Source organism: Podarcis muralis, chromosome 7, assembly GCF_964188315.1.
Source record: "Podarcis muralis chromosome 7, rPodMur119.hap1.1, whole genome shotgun sequence".
Taxonomy (NCBI): domain Eukaryota; kingdom Metazoa; phylum Chordata; class Lepidosauria; order Squamata; family Lacertidae; genus Podarcis; species Podarcis muralis.
The window spans coordinates 56,388,949-56,409,499 of NC_135661.1; the positions used below are offsets into that span (position 1 = coordinate 56,388,949).

The following is a 20,551-nucleotide window of genomic DNA, read 5'->3' on the forward strand; positions in this document are numbered from 1 at the left end:
AGGGCTTTGTTTATGCTGCCCAGCCTCCCTGCCTAACAGCTGGTGTGTGGGGTAGCACAGCAGTAGTAGCAGCTTACCTGTATGTCCTCCAGCATTTTGCCAGCTCCAGGGTTTCAATTCTAGTTGTGGATATTTTTGGTCACAGTATTTTTGGTATGGATTGAAGAGAGTGGCAGAGAGGGCGTTTAAAGGGTGTATAGAGGGTGCTCCCCACTTTATACAATTTCGCTTATGTGTGTGGGGGGCTCAGAATGTAGCTCCCACATAAGTGGGGAGTCACCTGTATATCAAATGAACATGCCCAAGTATCAGCACTCGACCTGAAGGAATTGGTGACAAAATTTGCATAGGAAAAGGCATGTAAAGTGAGATTTTGACGTGCCTGAAACTGAGACTTTTAAGAGCCTTAAATTTTAACAACACAGTCTACAGGGTTATTCAAAATGATTTGCGTGCTACATTTTCTTTTGTATTTGAGAAAGACAATCAAAGATTGTTGTTTTACTTATTCTTGCAATTTAAAATAAATTTAGCAGCTTCAAGTTATGTCCTTTTCATTTTTTATACAAGACATACGTTTCTGAAAATTGAAGTGAGCAATCTTTGAGCCTGGGTGCAAGTAGTTAGCCTTGCCTAGGGTGCAAATTTGCCTGGCACCAGCACTAGGTATAGCACAGATATGTGCATATCTCCATTACAGTATTAAACTGGCTTATGAGTCATTCTTCCTGGAGTACTGTAATTGGTGAAGGTGGGTGATTGGGAAACTCACTACACTGCATTTCCCAGGACTCCTTGTGAGAACTCAAAATGTCTAAACAGAGTTTTATTTTCTACACAGGGAGGATGTACGCAGAAACAATGCAAAGTAACCTTGTCCCAGATCTGGAAGGCCACCCAGTGAAGTATGTGGTAAGTGAAGGTAAGAGTCTGAGCCTGGTTCTGAAAAGAGCTTGTTAGCTAAGGCTTGGTGAGCCTTACCTCATGCAAAACTCTGTCCATGTAATTGTAATTGTAAGCTGAGTAAAGCTCTTGGACCAATCCCAGCCCTTCCACTTACTTCCACACGGCATTCGTTTATAGGGTGGAGGAAGAGAGGCTCGCGGTCTGGGCAGAGATGCGCATACTGTCGGTGAAAATTGTCAGCCACCTGCAGCAGCATTTGCTCCTTGGGAGAGTTTGTCTTGTAGGACTCGGGTAGGTTGCTGGTGTCAACGGAACTCCAGTCAAATTCACTGTATGCAGAAGAACAAGTGGATAAATGGGCCATTTGTAGAGCAATGGGTTAGCACCACCCTTGCAGCATTCAATACAGTGGTACCTCGGTTTACAAACACCTTGGGATACAAACACTTCGGGTTACAGACTCCGCTAACCCGAAAGTAGTACCTCGGGTTAAGAACTTTACCTCAGGATGAGAAGCGGTGGCAGCAGGAGGCCCCATTAGCTAAAGTGGTACTTGAGGTTAAGAATGGTTTCAGGTTAAGAACAGGCCTCCGGAACGAATTAAGTTTGTAACCAGAGGTACCACTGTACAAGCAAGCTCCTTCTTTTAGGACAGAGGCAGGAAACATTTTTCAGCTCATGGGCCATGTTCCCTCCTGGGCAACTTTGGGGGGTGGGGGGTGGGCACAGGCCAATGGCAGGTGGGGTCAGAAGCAAGAGTGCACATTTTTCCTTTCTACAGTAGTCTAGTTTCACACACACTGGCACATCCCTCTCCATCCTTTCATCAGGCAAGCAAGAGGCATCATCGGAGTTCATAGAATCATAGAACTGCAGAGTTGGAAGGAACCCCAAGGGTCATCTAGTCCAACCCCGATATGCAGGAACCATAGCTAACGAATCCCTGACAGATGGCCATCCAACCTCCAAGAGAGTCCTTTCTGCTGTTGAACTCTTACCCTCAGAAAATTCTTCCTAACGTTTTGTTGGAATCTCCTTTCTCGCCACTTGAATCCACAGCTCAGGCCCCTGCCTCTAGAGCAGGAGTAGACAAGCTTGCTCCATCTTCCATGTGGCAGCCCTTCAGATGGCTGTCATGTCACCTCTTAGTCTCCTCTCCTCCAGGCTAAACACAGCCAGTTCCCTCAACTGTTCCCAAGTTCCTTAGTCGTTCACCCACAAGGACACATCCCAGCCAGGAAAAATCACACAAGGAGGATGTGAAAGAAGGCTGGTGAGAGGTGTGGGTGGAGAGGGTGTGTGGCCTGGGGTGAGTCCTAAGATAGTGAGAGGTTCCCCCCTCCTGCTTTAAGAACATAGGAAACCGAATTACACTGTGCCAGACCACTGAACCATCTAGCTCAGTTACGGTCTACATATTCCAGTCCTACCCAACCTGGTGCCCTCCAGATGTTACTAGACTACAACTCCCATCAGCCCCAGCCAAATGCCTGGGTATGATGGAAGTTGGAGTCCATCAACATTTGGAGGACCACAGGCTCCCCATCTGTTTTAGAAGCATGCAAAATGTTTTGCTTTGGGCTGGAGTTTCTGTAGCAAAGACTAAGACAGGAAGGTGTGGGTGAAGCTGGTGTTTCTATGTTCACACAGAGGTGGACTTTAAGACCCGCCTTACAATACAACTTCAGGAATATGGACTTGGATGTGGGACAGCTGCTTCTCTAGATCTTGAAGTTCATCGCTGAGCTGGAAGGAGGAGAGCTCTTCCTCCTCCTCCTCTCCTGATGAGAGGTAGCTCGCCTCGCTGCTCTCCATCCTGCTCCTAGAGGCTCCACCTGTCGGCGTTTAGAAGACCTAGGGCAGTAATGAAGGGAAGTCTTTAAAAATAATTTACCTCTGGCATTATTATCAATATTATTTCTATTTAGCTGCCACTTAATACAAAATGTCTCTGCAGGCCAACACGCTAGATTGAGAGGTTGATAGCGCTGCCTTAGAGTGCAAGCCTAACCATGTCTAGTCAGAAGTCAATCCTATTGAATTGAGGATCAATGGGGTTAACACTGCAGTGAAATCCACAGGGCTTAACTTAGCCTTGCTGATTTCAACTGGACAAGACCAACTTCATTTGGATTCCATCCAATGAGTGCAGCCCATTAGACTTAACCTGTGTAAGACCCACTGAAAGACATCAGAGCTTCAGGCTGGCATGGCCTGATGGATGCTGTCCTTACCCAGGGCCATGTCATGGGTTCATCTACCTCAGCATGTTCTGCACCTGGGGTCATCAACGTGGCAGCTGTGGCACACATACTCCCACAGAGGCCTTCTTTGGGTCCTCTGACACACAGTCCTGCTGAAACTGGGCTGGAAAGAAGCATTCTGATGTAGCCAATAGAAGAGATTACAGGGTGTGCTTGTGTGTGTGAGGTCCACAACAGTTTCTCTGGTCCACAAATGTGCTCCAAAAGGTTGGTGACATCTGCTGGAATCCTATACCTGCTTACCTAGGAATGAACCCAATTGAAATTAATGGGACTTGCTTCTGGGTAGACTTCATATGATTGCACTGTGAACTGTGTGAGCATGCACAGACACACAGAGAGCGCATTTGTTTATGAACATCTGCTGTGGTTGCTTTCATACATCCTTACAGTGCAACATAAGAAGGTTGTCAGCAGAGGTCAATGGAGTTTCTGTTTTACCTTGGTCCATTCAATTGTTTCAAACCATCATGAATTGCAGTGATGAGTTGGCCAGGATCAGAGAGGCTCCATCATGCATGGCCTACAATCGGGGAGAAGGGGGATGTTCCCCATATCCTTCCCCAATCATCCCTTGACAGATTGTGAAATGGAAATTCCTCAGCCCTAAATTAGAAACTGAGTTGAAAAGACACTTTTTCAGCCCTGGAACTATGGGAATGCTGATCCCCCTGCCCCTGTCACCATTCTCCCAAAAAAATTATTCTTATTAGAGAGGCAATTCCAAGAATGTAAACAAAATGGGTAATGAGCAGAAGAGAAAGAAGGGCTGACAAGGGAAACTGCTCTCTGATTTTGTTTTTGTGCTCGGCAGAGATAACCAAATGACAATAGGACCTTGTACATCCCCTTTACTTCCACTTGTTTTGGGGGAAAGAATGAGAATTATGCATACAGATAAATGCAAGGACATGTCAGTGTTCGTTCCTTCAACCAAGCCCTACCAAGACAGAAGGCTGTCTGGATTGCCCCCTGAAATGCTTTGCGTGGGTAGGTGGAGGACATCTAGTATTGCTCAGAACTAAGCCAAAGAACTGGCAATGTGTGGTAGTTTTTTTAATGGCTGCAGAATTTATTTACTTATTTATTTATTAACATGGTCTTGACAAAATAGAAGTTAACCAACAGCAAGATATTTGCTTGATGAACATTGATTATATAAAAGTTTGACAATTTAATAGAAATTAGCATGAATTTGAACAAACAAAAAAAGTTTAAATACTGCCAGAAAATATAAAAAGTATGTAACAGGCAAAGGAAAATGCTTTGTGCACACACAACCATCATCTGACCAAGAACTGGTAATGTAGTGGCGCTCTCTCTCTCTCTCTCTCTCTCTCTCTCTCTCTCACACACACACACACAGAGGCAGTTCATCTGCAATGTCACATAATGGTTTCTGATTTCATGACTGCGTCCCGCTTGAACCTCCTCTCCATCATACAAACCTAGATCCCAGCTGAAACTTGCCCCACTTAACTTTATTTCACCTCATTTTTATTTCAGATGATTTAACCTTTCCAGGGTAAACCCAGGGGCTCTGGGCAGCTGAGTTAGAAACAATGGCACAATCTTGGCCGAACGACATACTGCTGGCCAGGTGGTTAAGCTCGGAAGTGGTTTCATTTCAAGTCAGTTATCTGTTCTATCCACTGAACAGCCATTAAACGATCTGCTCCACTGCTTTGGTGCTTTGCCCCGGCTGCCAAATGTAAATGACACTAGCAGAGCAGTTGAAGGGGAGCCCAGGAGAGGAGGTTTAGAGTGCGCATTACGCACAGAATTCAAGCTAATATTCCCCCCCACACCCACCCACCCACCCCGGCCTCTTTGGGGAGCTAAGCCAGGGATAGAATATCTACCAAAACGTCCTGTTTGTGTAGATGAGCTTTTGTGCGCACACTTTCTTTCTCTTCCCTTTCTGAAGCTGCACACGCAGCAGCCGCACAGACCGGTCGCCCTTCCCACTTACTCACCTCGCCAGGTTCTCCTGGGTCTGTTGATTTCTGTCTCCATGGCAACCACCTCCTGGGAAGCTGAGGCTTCTGGGAGTTGTAGTCGTGTGTGTCCATTTCCTCGTCCACAAACGAGGTCTGAGTTGTCTTCTCTTCCCAAGTTTGCAAAGAAAGAGCACATTTGCGACGGGCAATGCCACCCCAACAATTTAGCTTCCGGTGGGAACCATGTTTTTCAGTTGTGGAAGAATGCAAAACCTAACAGGCAGAAACCCAGCTGGTGCAGCTGTCCCAGTGCGTAATTTATTGGGGGGCCTGATGGTTCCCTTAGCTGCGTTTTTATTTTTAAGATTAAGCTACAAGTGGGGAAAGTCAGGCAGTGGGGCTTTTTGGTTACATTGAAGCCCCCTCCCCCGGCCACTTCATCCCCCAATTCCAGCTCTAGGAACTCCCTGCAGGCAGGCATCTTCACCTTATCCCTTTCAGCACCTAAAACATTTTTCTTTAGGCCAGCCTATCCAGACATGCAGAATATAACAGGTGTTTAATATCTTTTTAGCTACTGTTGTTTTTCATCAACTTTCCCATATTTTAAATACCTGTTTTTATTGATGTACGCGACGACAGCAGCACAGATACTACTGGCCCAGACATGGAAAGAAGACAAAGTTCCGACCAGAGACAAATGGCTGATGAAGATGATGGACTATGCCGAAATGGCGAAATTGACTGGGAAAATCAGAAATCGGGAAGAGAAGAATTTTAAGAAGGAATGGGAAAAATTTATAATGTATTTAAGAGAACACTGTAAACAACTAAAAACTTTGGCAGGATTTGAGTAATGCTTGTAATGTATGAAAAACTATGGTAAAAATGGATTATTTTTCTTTTTTAAAAAAAGAGAAAATAAGGGAAGCAGTTGGGGGGGGGTTGATAATGGTAACCACGGAAGGGTGGAGGGGAGTCAAAGGATTCAGGGAATCCTAAATGATGAGGTGAATGTTTTGTTTGAATTTAAATATGTTTTGTAAAACTCATTATACATATATATATATATATATATATATATATATAATGTTTTATTTCATATTTCTGTAAACAGCTTTGAGGTTTTCTTTCCATCAAGCAAACTTTGTTAAATAAATGACTAAATACAGCATGCCCAAAACAGAGAGATGCACTCGTGGGGAAAAGTGATATTGGTTTGATTTTCATTTTTTTCTGGTTAATAACTTTTATTGTTTCCTGAAGAAAAGTTACAAGTTCATTTCACAGATACAAACGTGATCAATGCAAACCAGCAACTCTAAACACTCCTTGGTCCTACAAAACTGTAACACTCTTGATCCTGATACCTTATAAGTTGAATTTCTGCCTGTCACTTAATCTGTACCGGGGTGCTTTTCAATGGAAAGCTGCAGCCATTATTTCAAGTGGTGTTACTGTAATTATCATTAAGAGTCAAGCAGAAGTAGGGCTAGCTCAATATATTTTGCTGCCTGAGGTGCAAGACAAGATGGCACCTTCTCCCAAGGCACATGCAGAAGCCAGTTGCAGTATTGTGGGAAGCTGGACTGTGCACACATTACCACTTATTCTAGCTTCCTTGACAAACTTCAGCATTTTAGTGCAAATTTCTCCTATTAAACATTTTTGGTTGGCAAGCAATTCCTCCTAATAATGTGCATTATTAATATATTCATTTTATGTATATCTTATGCATTTTTGTAAATACTATTTGGTTGGAGAAGAACATAACAAAATTTAGGTAAGTGTGAATTTTGCTGTGTTTTGGTTTCTCATTATTTTGGAAAGTGTGAAATTGATAAATTAGGCTTTAAATGTGAGCTGAACTTCATCCCCATCCCTAGCTCCCACCTCTGGTGTTTGAAGCCGAGTACCAGTGATGTTAGCCACAGTCCACTGGTATCCTCCAGCTTCTTGAGAAACACTCCAGTTTTATTTGCTTCCCCTCAAACCAGTTTCCATCCAATGAGAAAACGGAAGCCACGATGAAGCTGAAGAGTGTGGGTGGTATTCAACTAAGTCCTACTCAAAGTAGACCCACTGAAATTAATGAACCCAAGTTAGTCATGCCCATTGATCTCAATGGAACTACTCTGAGTAGTAGGACTAGCACTGAATACTAGGATATCAGGCAGGAGATGTTCCCATGTCTATCTGGAGGTGCCAGGGAATCAAGGGTTGAACCTGGGTCTTGCTACATGCAAAACATGGAATGGTTGGCATCCATCTGTCTTGGGAGACAATGAAGGAGTGTGCCTTTGCGGGTGAGATCAAGCAGTTGGACAGTTGCAGCGCCTGCTGTGACTAGAAACCAATGCAGGAGAGAGATGTTTTGCTGCAGCTGGGGCAGATGAAGGCATCTGGTTGTGCTGCTACAGATGCACCCAGGGGTGTAGCTTGCTGTTCCGGCACCCAGAGCAGCAGAGGCGGGGTGATCTGCGCATGGGGGCACTGCGGCGATTCATGCACAGGGGGCCGATCGGCATGGTGGCGATCCACCGGGGGGGGAGGCGATTGGCACAGCAGCAATCTGCCTAGGGGGCATTTTGTCACCCCCCCCTCTGGGATGACACCTGGGGCCATCCGCCCCACCCGCCCCCTTCCTACGCCCCTGGATATACCATGGCAAATCTTCTTTCTGCACTCCTCCCGGTGGTCATGTCTCTACTACTGAACCACAGCCCTGTGGAACTTCCACCAGCCTCATCTGCTACTGAATACCATTTACTGGGGACCACAGGTGTGCAGAATGAAAGGTAACTAACTGTTTTGAGATTTCCAGTTGGTCTTAATAAAGATAATGGGCAGCTGCTGCTCTTGGAGTCAGTTTCATGAGGGACCTTTCTCTTGCCTCTTCCCCCAGTTCAGTACAAGCGTGAGATTTCTCTGACTGCTTTGGGGAGGAAAACTCACGCAGAAATCTTATCTGTGTCTGCTTCTGCCCTTTAGATATAAAAGCAGAGATGTAGTTAAACACCTGCAATGTTTCCATTCAATGATCGTTATGAGGAACATCTGGAACACCCCCACACACAAAGAAAACACTTTTTTCAAAGCACAGTTGAGGAGAGGGAAGATACCAATAATTCTCTAAATGAGTAGCAGAAAATAATAAAATAACATAAAGTGCAAAACCGGACAGTTGTTTTGGACCTTGGGTGACGGTTGATGGAGACCTGAAATTAAAAGCAGGAAGATGAAACTTTCTGTTGACAGCTGCAATGAGAAGACCTTGAAACGGCACAAAAACAATCACTAGGGAACCCTTGGTGGGATAGGAAGAGGGTCAGCTGCTGAGAGATAATATAAGGAGCTGGGTGGGTGAAAGGGAGGTCTGTGTGGCAGCTGAGGAGGAGCTGCGAGGTTGCAAGAAGCTGGCTAAAGCGAGTAAGAGACTGAGCAGCGAAGTTGTGGATGCAGCCTGGTCTCCTTTATCCATCTCTAGCCACAGGGGCCTACTTCCAAGTAAGTGTGCAATGGCTTGTACCCTTAAAAGCTTTGGAAAGGGATGTGTTGTATTATCATTGTTTTGTCATTTTAGGCGGAATGCACAGAGCTCTAACTAGTTTTGGCAGTATCCTATCTCTGTGTTCAAGTGCTCCCTTCAGAAAAGAGTCCCAATTCTCTTTTCTTTTCTCTCAAGCTGCAATGTTAGAAGGCAATGTTATATAAATATATATGTGAGTTGCTGTATTTCAAAATGTGAGTTTGTTGAGGGTTTTTTGGGGGGTTTTTTGTGGGGGACAAAGTTGTTGACTTCTGACATGGGTTGCCATACTTCCGTATTTTCCCAGACGTTTCAGCGGTTTCCACCTGGACGCTGCTTCTGACTGCCTTATTCCAGCTATGTCTGGGAAATTCTGGACATATGACAACCCTAATATGTATTCCCAAGCAATGAGCAGTCAAAAGGCTTGGTAAATGTCTTTGAGATGCTGTTGTGTAAATGGTGATACTGATAGCTAATTTGTTTTGCTTTCCCCCCAAAGTATGCCGGGGTGATACAATTTTGGAAACTGACATTCTAAATGTAGAATATAATTGTTCCCATGTCTGTTTGCAATTTTTTTCCCCAGTCAGGGATCCAATGCCTTAACAGGTGCCTGAAACACATTTTAGTTGAGAAAGTTAGATCCACCCAACATCTGCCTGTGAGATGCAGCTCTTAAAGGCATAGGTATCTTACCTGCAAAAAAAAGCTGGCAATCCTATCTAAGCTAGAACCTCAAGTTCTCTGAAGTTGCTAATTTTGCAAACAATTGGGTAAAGGTTCTATTCACTGCTAGGCAAAACAGTCTGTTTCCCCCTTTATAATATGAAGGAGACTGTGGAAGTTTAACTGCTTGGTTAATCATTTATTTTTAAAAATAGTAATTGTAGAACCAGTTCTGTGGATAACCCTATTGTATTATTTACTACAATTATTTCTTGCTACCCTTAAGACAGCCTCCCATCCATCCCTCAATGCCATTTTGGTTTTCTGATCTAAAAAAGAAATATTCTGGTACCTGTGTGGCACTTTCTCCAACTCTACAGCTCCTCAGTATTGGAGAGCTCCTCCATTGCTTCCCACTCACCACCCATTAATATTTCCCAGGGGTTCCCAAACTGTCTTCCCCTAGCTTCATTCAGGTTATCTGCATGGTGTCTTTGGATTTGTGGTTGAAGATGGAAGATGGCACATCCATAGCATATTCATTTTTTAATAGTATTTTAATGTGTCTCCTTTATTCCTTATATATTGTGTTATAAATTATACTGAATGCAATAAAATGCAATGTATGAGAAATAGAAGCATCAATAAAGTGCTGCTGAAATCATACAGCACCCAGCACTGCACATCACAATTGCTACAACAAGCTGCTGCAGTTTGTTGGTGGGTAGATTTTTTGGGGGGGGGGCATGCACACATTGCCAAACCAGGAGAGGTGTCATCAGAAATGGGGACAAAAGGGGACATAGAATTCCATAATGTTTTCAAATTTAGAAATATTTACTATATTTTAAATAGAAATGCATATATCTAATCATAGAGGGAAAGACTCTTGACCTGAGTACCTGCTTGGGTCCTAATGCTCACAGCTGGTTGGCTATTTCAAGACACCCCTCCACCCATACTTTCCCCCTTAGGATTCCTTCTTTTTAAACCAGACTTTCTACCACACTGAACAGCCCTTCCATCTTCAACTTCAGTTCCCCAGACCTTGTTGGACTGCAGTCATCATCCCTGGTCATTGACTGACTTTAAAATTAGCCAAGGGTTTTTTAAATCCTTCTGCTCACACCTGTTCAGCATGATAACAACCAACCTTAAAAATACAAGCTCCATCAAGGTGTAGCATTCCAGGGTTTAACTCTGCACTGCATGAACAAGTCCTTTCTTTTATCTGTCCTGAATCTTCCAACATTCAGCTTCGTCGGTGTACCTGAGTTCCAGTGCTATAAGAGAAGGAGATAAATATTTCTCTGTCCACTTTCTCAATGCTATGCATAATTTTATACCCTTCTATAATGTTGCCTCTTCCTCACCTTTAAACTAAAAAGTCCCATATATTGCAGCCTTTCTTCATAGGGGAGTTGCTCCATTTGGTTTGGCCTTTTCTTAATAATAATAATAATAATAATAATAATAATAATAATAATAAAATAAATAAATAATAATTTTATTATTTAAAGCCTGCCCATCTGGCTGGGTTTCCCTAGCCACTCTGGGCAGTGGTGGAGCAAGCCGATCAAGTGCCTGGGGTGGCGCGCCTGCCCTGCACCCAGGGACTGAGCCAGCCGCCCGCAGGCCCACAGCGGGGCCTCCGAGGAGTCTGCCTGCCTCTTCCCACTCAGCTGTCCTACTGCTGAGGATGAGGTGGCGGGTGGACCATTTGGGGCAGTGTGGAGCCTGCGGGCGCCCAAGCCACCTCTCTTCTGAGAGATGCGTGGCTCGGGCGCACTGCAGGCCCCGCGGTGAGTGCTGCCCACCATTTTGTCACCTCCCTCAGTGGGACACTCTACCGCACCCCCCTTGCTACACCCCTGACTCTGGGCGGCTCCCAACAGAACACTAACAACAGAATAAAACTTCAAACATTAAAATCTTCCCTAAACAGGGTGCCTTCTAAACCTTTCACAACTACACAATATCCATTTTGAGGTGAGATGTCCAGAACCGCACAAAATATTCCAAATGCAGTCGTACCATATATTTGCATAATGACAGTATGATACTGGCAGTTTTATTTTCAATTCATTTTCTAATGATTTCTAGCATGGGATTTGCTTTTTTTCCCCATGGTCACTGCACACTGGGTTGACATATTCACAGTATTGCCTATGACTCCAAGGTCTCTCTCTCTCTCTCTCTCTCTCTCTCTCTCTCTCTCTCTCTCTCTCTCACTTTCTCTCTCTCTCTCTCTCTCTGCCCCCCAGAAATGGCCATGAAGTGCTTGTTGCTCCTAGTTCTGGTATTCCTCTTGCCTGCTACTGAGACAACTTATCACAGTAAGTTTCCTGATGGCCTTCCTGGAAAACAAAGAGGCTGCTGAAACGTCATCAGGGCAATAGATAAGATGGCCACAGATGTGTCATTGAAAACTGAGTTTACAGTTTGCCAACTGTGCCCCATCAACCACATGGCTGGTGGGCATGCAGCTTCCTTCCCAAGCCTCCGTGGGAGGAGAGTGATCCCCACAGAGGCTTGGGGAAAGGTCGACAACTCTGGGAAAGGGGGGGAGGCACCAGAGGGATCTTTGAACCACGGCATCGGATATGCTTAAGATGGCCCTGTCAGCCTGCATACCAGAGTTGGTAGACAGCTGCCCTGGACACAGAATTGACCTGCACCTCCACGGACAGCTATGAGTCCAAAATTACTCCCAGGCTGCGCACCTGCTCCTTCAGGGGTCACAGTTAACCCATTCAGGACCAGACTTGGGACTTTGCAGCCCATCCAGTTGAGGACGGTCCTCCGTAAAGTAGGGTACCTGACCTCTCACCCCTCCACTGGCCAACAGAATGACGGCTTTCCTCTGCTGTAGGTCATCTGACGGAGCTTCCCAGTGCAAGAGGAGAAGCTGCCCCACGTCCTCGGAGGAATCTGGGCGAGCCTTGCTTCCCAAACCCATGCCGGAACCAGGGAGACTGCACTGCAGTTGGGAACAATGCCAGCTGCTCTTGTAAGCCAGGGTTCACTGGCTTGCGCTGTAAAGGTAACACAGGTCTGCTGTGCTGTGGGGAAGTGTATGTTTTTCTCTCCCCTTCTCCCTTCCATCCCTGGGTGTGGTTGGTCCCAATTATAGAATGGCAGAGTTGGAAGGGGCCCCATGGGCAATCTAGTCCAATCCCCTGCAATGCAGAAATTGCAACTAGAGAATCCCTGACAGATGGCCACCCAACCTATGTTTAAAAGCTTCCAGTGAAGGAGAGTCCACTGCCTTCTGAGGCAGGCTTTCAAAGTTCCTTCCTTTCACAGCACTTTGCCAAAAAAACTCCTGAAGGATCTGCCAAATCATATTTTACATTACAAAGGATTCCGGGGTATTTCTGAAGCAGAGGTGGGGAACCTTTTTCAGCCTGAGGGTCGCTTAAGACCAGCCTTCTGTGGGGCCACATGCCAGTAGTGGGCGGGGCCAGAGCTGTAATAGGACAGGGCTCTGTCTACACTCTTTCACACACCCAAACCTTTTCAGCCCACAGATGTGCACATACAGAGCCCTGCTACTCTAGAGAGTTCCCTGCAGCAACAGGACAGCAAATTTGGGCTGCATTGGAATTGTTTGAAGTGCTTAACCGCCCACCCTAGCAACCTGATAAAACTGTGTGTGTGTGTGTGTGTGTGTGTGTGTGTGTGTGTGTGTGTGTGTTTTAGGCCCCATTTGCACTATAAAATTAAAGCACACCATGGTTTCATATCACTTTGAACCACTTTGAACCACTTTCACCCGAAGAATTCTGGGAATTGTTGTTTGTTCAGGGTGCTGAGAGTTGTTAGGAGATGCCATATTCCCCTCAGAGAGGTACAATTCCCATACAGTGGTACCTCGGGTTACATACGCTTCAGGTTACATACGCTTCAGGATACAGATTCCGCTAACCCAGAAATAGTACCTCAGGTTAAGAACTTTGCTTCAGGATGAGAACAGAAATCGTGCTCCAGCGGTGCAGTGGCAGCAGGAGGCCCCATTAGCTAAAGTGGTGCTTCAGGTTAAGAACGGACCTCCGGAACGAATTAAGTTCTTAACCCGAGGTACCACTGTAGTTCCCTGCAAAAAGGAATTTACCGTTAAATCACTCTGAGAATTTTAGCTCCGAACAACTACAGTTCTCCTGATTCTCTGGGGGAAGCCATTAGAATTAAAGTGGTATGATACTGGTTTAAATGTACAGTGTGGATGGGGTCTTAATGGCCCCTCCTATCTCCAGCACTGGCCACGCCCACTGGCATGCACCCACAAGCACCCATCCACCACTGCATGCACTGCTCAGAGGTAGGGAGGTTCCCCACTTGCTCTAATTGATGGATTTTCTCCCCCAGAAATTGTGGTGAAACTGGAATGCATGGAAGAGTTCATGAGGATGCTGGTGAGGAAGGAAGCATTTGAAATGCTGAAGATCCCCCTGGCCTCTCTCCACCTGAGTAGCCGTACCTGCCTGGTCTCCGAGCAATGGCAAGACGGAGTCAGTTACTTTGGTGCAAAGCTGACTGGGGAGAACCACACCACCTGTGGCTCCACCACTAATGTAAGTGCTCTGGAGCAGTTCGTAAAGAAGAAGGTCCACACAAGTGTGCAACTACTTATTTTTATTTCATATACAAATCTGGAGCAATTTCACAAAAAATATATAGACATGCTCACTGCCATTGATAGTCTTCCTCCTCTTTCTCTTCTTCTTCATGTTCGTTTTCCTCTTCCTCCTTCCATCCATTACATTACAGAAATTCAATCTTGAAGTAACCAATGCATGAAGTACTGTGGCAAGATTTTATATTGTTGTCCTCTTTATCCACATGTGGTTTTGAACCCCCTAATCCAGTTTCTGGTCCATTTTCAGATCAATGAGACTCATGTGTCCTACACCAATGTGATTGAGTCTGGCAGTGACAACGACCAGAGTATCATCACCAGGAGCGTCCAGATCCGCTTGCACTTCTCCTGCATCTATGCCTCCAAGCAGGTGGTTGGCCTGGGCTATGGACTCAGGCCTGTGGACAAGTAGGTTGTTGTTGTTGTTGTGACTCTGGCCAGGGGCTTCCCTCTGATGGCCACAGCCTTTGGCCTGTTCCCCCATCCTTGCTCCATTGTGGCATGTGCTGCAGGGCTGGCCAAGGCGGGTGGGGGAGAACTTTGGTTCAGTTTAAAGGCAAACCCATCTAATTTTCACTTCCTGAAGCAAGACGCAAACCAAAGCACAGCCGTCCCCCAAAATTCACACTTCTCCGAATTTTGCAATGCAGTTCTCCAGCCGAGTAATGTGTACAAAAATGCATGCACTAGGGTAAAGTGTGCGTAGAAATGGAAAGTGAAAATATGAAACAAAAATACATAATGAGAAAATGTTTTTGAAAACAATGTGTATATGAGACACAATTCCATATGTGTATATTAGAAAATCGTACTAAAATGCTTTGAATTTTCATGAGGGTATTTTAAATCCTGCTGGAACTGAATTGGATCTTAATGCCTGAGGGGGGTCTATAGGGAAGGAGGGGGTCTTTCAGGTATTTGGGACATGAGTTGTTTAAGGCTTTAAACTGATGCTGAATTTGGCCTGCAAGCCAGTGTACCAGATTATATGAGATCTAAATGGAACCCCAGTTGTAATCTGGCCTCTGAATTTTGGACTAGTTGAAGTTTCCAAGCAGTCTTCAAGGGCAGCCCCACATGGAGATTATTGTGACAATCCGGTCTGGAAGTGGGCCAGTTAGATGGACCAATAGTCTGATTTGGTACTTCTGAAAATGGGTTCTCCCTAGGCATGCTGGAATCTCCCTCTTCTCATTTTGTCTTCACTTCTTCTGGCATTCATCACCTGAGTTTGCTATTAGATATACTTATTTAACTTCCGTGTATCTTGTCCTGGGACTCCAGAATTGGGTGGGGAAAGGTGGTGATTGTGGGAGAGCGGATAAGCATGGGCAGGTGGGTTAGGTTTGTCCATGTGAATCCCTGACTGACTCTGGCGGGGTTTGTGTGTGGCTGTCTCTTTTCCTAGGATTGTCCAGTTTACGGTCAAGGAAGGGGACTTCAGAGTCAACATGCAGCTGTATGAAAACGCCAGCTATGTGCGTGCCTATCCCAAGTCACAACTGACGTTCCTCGTCACAGACATGCTCTACGTCCTCGTGAAAATAGAAGGACAGGATCAGGCAAAGTACTTCTTCCTCGGCATGGAGGACTGCTGGGGCACTCCGACAGGTGACCCAGTGGACAGCACAAAGCACTTCCTGATCATGAAGGGGTAAGAGTCTGGCATGGCATTTGTTGAGGGGTTTGATCCTATATATCCGCTTTCCCCAACCTGTGGGTTGCAAAGCCTCTGCAAGTGAGTTGCGGGCTTTACAAGTAAACTCCCCCCCCCCATTATTTATTTATAAAAAAATATTTTCATACCACTATATCATAAACAAGAATATCAAAATGGTTTACAGCAATGAAAACATAAAGCCATACAATTAAAAAAATTAAAAGCAGGCATCAGTTAACTATTGGGGAAAGATGTATTCTTAACTGCCTGCATAGGCCTGGTGGGGGGGGGGGAATGTTTCCGGCAGCCATTTAAAAGCTGGCACAGAATTATCTGAGGATTTGTAAGGTGAAATTGCTACCTATTCAGGTTGAGTGATATAATATTTTAGGTAATGATACAACAAGGATAGGAATTGAAGCGAAATGTAAAGATGTAAAGTTTAATTTTGTAAACCATCAGATGGGAGGGAGGGAAGTCGTTAGGCTCAGTCGATCCAAAGAGATAAAACAAGATGCTATGTAATGTGATTATATGTAAAACCAATAAAAATCATTTATAAAAAATAAAAATAAAAGCTGGCACAGAAAGCGCCTATTGAATCTCCATTGGCAGAGAGTTCCACTGGACTGAGCCGATGACACTGGAGGCTCGGGTTCTCACCGTTGTCAAATGAGCCTTGCCAGTGCAGGGTATGACCAACGATGCTCCTAAAGCTGCCTGTGGTTACCAGTGGGGTGAAAGGCACTTTGCACATTATCAAATGCACTCTTTTTTTCTAAAAAATTTAAAAAATTATGTTCCAGGACTGAATGCTTACAGCCTGGGTTAAGTTGGGAGCCTGGGCATTTAAGCTTGTGCTTGGTCTCTTCCAGGTGCCCACATGACAAGACGCTGACTTTCCTCAATGCCGTTGGTAACAGCACTGTGGCAAAGTTTAGCTTTCAGATGTTCCAGTTCAAAAATTTCCAGGAGGTGTACCTGCACTGCCAAGTGCGCCTTTGTGTACCGGAGAACAAAGAGCCCTGCGCCAAGGTAACCTCTGTCTGTGTGTGTCTTTTTATGATATTAGGCACTCTTTTGCATCTCTGTAGGGTGTAAGCCACCATTGTGGTGCTCCTGGACTCACATGTACCCTCAGAGGCCTTTCCTGATGCCTGCAGAGTCCCATTGACCTTCCCCTCCCTTGTGCTGAAAAAATACCTTCCTTAGTCAATGGAAGGCTGTCCCCCGCCGCCACCAGTGAAATCGTTTTATAATGAGTGCCTCTCTTTTATAATGATGTGTATGTGTGTTTTTGTGTGTACAATCACACCAAAGAAATGTAGAAGAGCAAAACAAAGGATTGTAAACTGGAATAAGGGTATTGCTACTGGTGTACTAAACTTGAGACACTGTAATTTAAAAATAGAACTGTGTAATCTGCTAGGCTGCTGCTATGCCCGGTATATAAAAGTATAGCAAGCGAGTAATAATTCTGCATTGCAGGGGTTGTGGTCTGACTCCACAATTTTGATAATAAAGGAATAATTGCTGGTGGCATACTAAATTTGAGAGATCTAGTTGTTGGGGAATTAAAAACAAACATTTGTCCACTAGGCTGCAGCTAATGCCCAGAAGTATAGCAAAAAATATATGCATATAAGGGTGCAACTCTTAAGGATGAGGTATTGCAAAAAATATAACTGTACCCACTAGTTGGTGGTTGCTGCTGCAGCTGTATATAGAAGTATAGCAAACCATTGTGAGGGTGGGGTTGCTGGTTCAAAGGTGAGATAGAGTGGTTGGAAATTCTGAAATGCACTTGCTTAGTGGGTAGAAGCAGAGCAAACCCACTGGCAAGGGTGAGGCTGCTAGAGGTGAGATATTTGCTTACCAGTGACTGGAAATTAAAAATAAATTTGTAAGCTATGAAGCTGCTGTTGATGCCCAGTACAGTAGTGAGCAAACAGCTACAAGGATGTGCCACTGAAGCAGCAGAGGTATATGCTAAAGTAGATACAATTTTTTTAAATATAATTTAGCAAAATATTATGAAAGGATGGAGAGGCGACGGTATAAAACTCAGCCACTGCTTCAGAGAAGACAGTTAATGCCCCTTGCTGGGTGGGGACAAGGGTATTGTACTTAACGAATAGGGACATGGGTGGCGCTGTGATCTAAACCACTGAGCCCCTTGGGCTTGCCGATCAGAAGGTTGGCGGTTCAAATCCGCATGATGGAATGAGCTCCCATTGCTCTGTCCCAGCTCCTGCCAACCTAGCAGTTTGAAAGCACACCAGTGGAAGTAGATAAATAGGTACTCCTGCGGTGGGAAGTCCTTTACTTTTTCTGTTTTTACCTTTTACTTAACTATTACAGAACAACAAACAATTTTGTAGAAGGGTAGGAAGGATGAGAAAAGAAAGGGCTGGGAATTTAAACTCCTGGATTGAGAAGGACTGGATTTAGGAGCATGTGTGCACATGCAAAGCTAAAAACTAAGGTCAAGGTTGCAGGGCAGGGTGGGGGGTGGGAGTGGAGTGGGATGATGACATTCAGTGAAGCTGAATGTTGGAAGATTCCGGACAGATAAAATAAAGGACTTCTTCACACACTGCAAAGTTAAAGCACATGGAACTCTCTCGTGCATGAGGCAGTAATAGCCACCAACTTGAATGGCTTTAAAAGAGGCTTGGCAAATTCATAGAGGAGAAGGCTATCAGTGGCTATTAACTACAATGGTCAGAGGCAGTAATGTTTCTGAATCCCAGTTGCTGGAAGCTGCAAAGTTGGGGGCTGATGTTGTGCTCAGCTTCTGCTTGTGGGTTTCCCATAATGGGCATCTGGTTGGCTACTGTGAAAAGGGAACTTCTTGCGCCATTAGCTTGAACCAGCAGACTCTTCTTATGTTCTTGTTTTATGCATTAGTTAAGTAATAAAATAATCAAATTTTAAGATATTAGTAGCCCAACAAACAACTGTTTCTGTGGGGGGGGGGGAGGAAAATAAATTTTAAGAATCATTTTTGATACATTTTAGTGCTTGTAAACCGCTTTGTGAGACTAATGATCTGAAAAATGGCAATTAAACAAAAATAAAAATGTAACAATTTAATAAACATTTAAACGTACTTTGGCTGCAGGTATGCCATACATTTAAAGCACCCACCCCTCCCAAGATTCCCGGAAACTGTAATTTACCCCCTCATAGAGCTACAATTCTTAGCATCCTTGGCAAACCACAGCTCCCAGGATTCTTGCAGCAGGGAAGTCTTGTGCTTTAAATGTGTGATGTGTACACAGTCTTTCTTTCAACCTTTTTTTTAAAAAAAAAAATCTCCACAGTCATTTGTAATACAGATTAATGCATAAAGAGGGCAGGACAGACTAACGATTGAGCATGTGAAAGTGACCCAGAGCAGAGCTTGGCTGATCTGTCTACTGCTGGAACCCAAAATGTTGGACTACAGTAACCCATGTGCTGATCCAGCACAACAATTTTTTTAGATTCTTCCCTTTCCCAAGACTTGTTGCAAAAGATCAAATGAGATGCTTGTGTATTGTATCCTTCCTTGTGGCTCTTGGGAGGGAAGAGGAGATCCGTTTTAATTTATTTAAATTGAAAACAGGTTGATGGGCTTGCAGAGATGGCTCATTATGTGGCTATAATGTTTGTGTTATATAAGATGATGCATCTTTAATAATAATAATAAAATTTTATTTATATCCCGCCCTCCCCAGCCGAAGCCGGGCTCAAAGAGTGGCTAACAACAATAAAAGTAACACAGCATTCTAAAATCAATTCATTTTAACATCAATTCAAAATCAAATTAATGGCAACAATAATAAAAATTTTGTACACATTCAGCAGTGGAGTAAGACTCACGCCTTTTCCCTCTTGATCTTGACTGCAGCAATGTCCCAGCAAGCAAAGAAGCAAGAGGGAGCTGGTTGATGACTACCAGAAGATCATCTCCTATGGTCCCATCCGTTTCCTGGCCTCATCACACTTGGAAGTGCAGGATGCTGAAGACCAACAGCTCATCTGGAGTATGTACCTATTTTCCTGGATCAGGTCATGAACGGCCCAGACCAGCCTTTCCCAACCTGGTGCCCTCCAGATACTTTGGACCACAGTTTCACTCAGTCCTAGCTGGCACAGTCAATGGTCAGGGGTGATGGGAGTAGTAGTCTGAAACATCTGGAAGGCACTGCCAGTTTGGGGAAGGTTGATCTGGGCCACTGGTGTTCAGCCTTAGGCCCCTGCTGGACTCCATCTCTCATCATCCGCAGCCAATCTTGGTCATTCTCTCTTGCCACAGCCCCCATCCTCAGTTACACTAACCTGCCTAACTCTTTCTTTCCTCCCCTCAGGAATGCAGCTGTGGATCCCTGGTGCAGTGGTTTCAGCAAGTATTGCTGTCGTCATCATTTTGATTGCTGTTGCAAAAGCCATGAAGAAATGAGCAAGTTGTAAAAACAAACAGCAGCGGCAGCAGAATTCCAAATAAATACAATTGCAGATAGATGTGGTGTCTCACTCACTAGCTTGCTTTACTCTGGGAGTCAATTTAGAGGTGAGAGATACGATGTATGATGGAACTGTTTTGTTCTCAGCTCTGCTGTCCCATTTCACACACAAAACAAGCAGTGAAAGAACTTCTTTGGGTTGAGATACTACTGTGGGACTATCTCCTGGGTGGCAGGAGGCTGCAGGACCAAGAAGGGAGCTTCAGGGACCCAGATGCCTTCTAGCCAACATAGCAAGAGAGGTTGGTCCAACAGGCTTGCGGTGAAAGGTAATGAGACATTCCTAGCTTAAGGTTAAATGAGACAGCATAGTTTAAATCAATCAGCATCATCTTTTGGCTAGTTCACTATGTAGATAAGCCACTACCAGGTATTTTGTGATTTTACCATCATATTTATTTATTTGATCCATGTATATGCTACCCTCCATCCA

General features: G+C 44.6%; 2 protein-coding genes across 6 annotated transcripts in view; one reads left to right on the plus strand and one right to left on the minus strand.

Moving 5' to 3' along the window:
* DRC7 (dynein regulatory complex subunit 7) overlaps positions 1-6,402 on the minus strand; it is a 23,558-nt gene extending 17,156 nt beyond the window's left edge. The window contains exons 1-3 of one of the 2 annotated variants that reach the window (XM_028739294.2): positions 5,033-6,402; positions 2,582-2,760; positions 1,061-1,235 (exon numbers count right to left, since the gene is read on the minus strand). In XM_028739294.2, coding sequence (XP_028595127.2) covers positions 1,061-1,235; positions 2,582-2,721 — 315 coding nt within the window. In that variant the 5' untranslated portion in view covers positions 2,722-2,760; positions 5,033-6,402. The remainder of the gene's footprint in view (positions 1-1,060; positions 1,236-2,581; positions 2,761-5,032) is intronic. The other variant, XM_028739295.2, reaches the window with a different exon arrangement.
* Positions 1-20,114, plus strand: part of LOC114601785 (uromodulin-like) — a 23,991-nt gene extending 3,877 nt beyond the window's left edge. The window contains exons 2-10 of one of the 4 annotated variants that reach the window (XM_077931827.1): positions 842-922; positions 11,573-11,644; positions 12,181-12,351; positions 13,677-13,882; positions 14,195-14,355; positions 15,356-15,601; positions 16,483-16,642; positions 19,503-19,638; positions 19,963-20,114. In XM_077931827.1, the coding sequence (XP_077787953.1) occupies positions 847-922; positions 11,573-11,644; positions 12,181-12,351; positions 13,677-13,882; positions 14,195-14,355; positions 15,356-15,601; positions 16,483-16,642; positions 19,503-19,638; positions 19,963-20,054 (1,320 nt within the window). In that variant the 5' untranslated portion in view covers positions 842-846 and the 3' untranslated portion in view covers positions 20,055-20,114. Of the gene's footprint in view, positions 1-841; positions 923-8,460; positions 8,618-11,572; positions 11,645-12,180; positions 12,352-13,676; positions 13,883-14,194; positions 14,356-15,355; positions 15,602-16,482; positions 16,643-19,502; positions 19,639-19,962 lie in introns of those variants that run through there. The other 3 variants (XM_077931829.1, XM_077931828.1, XM_028739293.2) reach the window with 3 other exon arrangements.
* Positions 20,115-20,551: the final 437 nt, after the last annotated feature.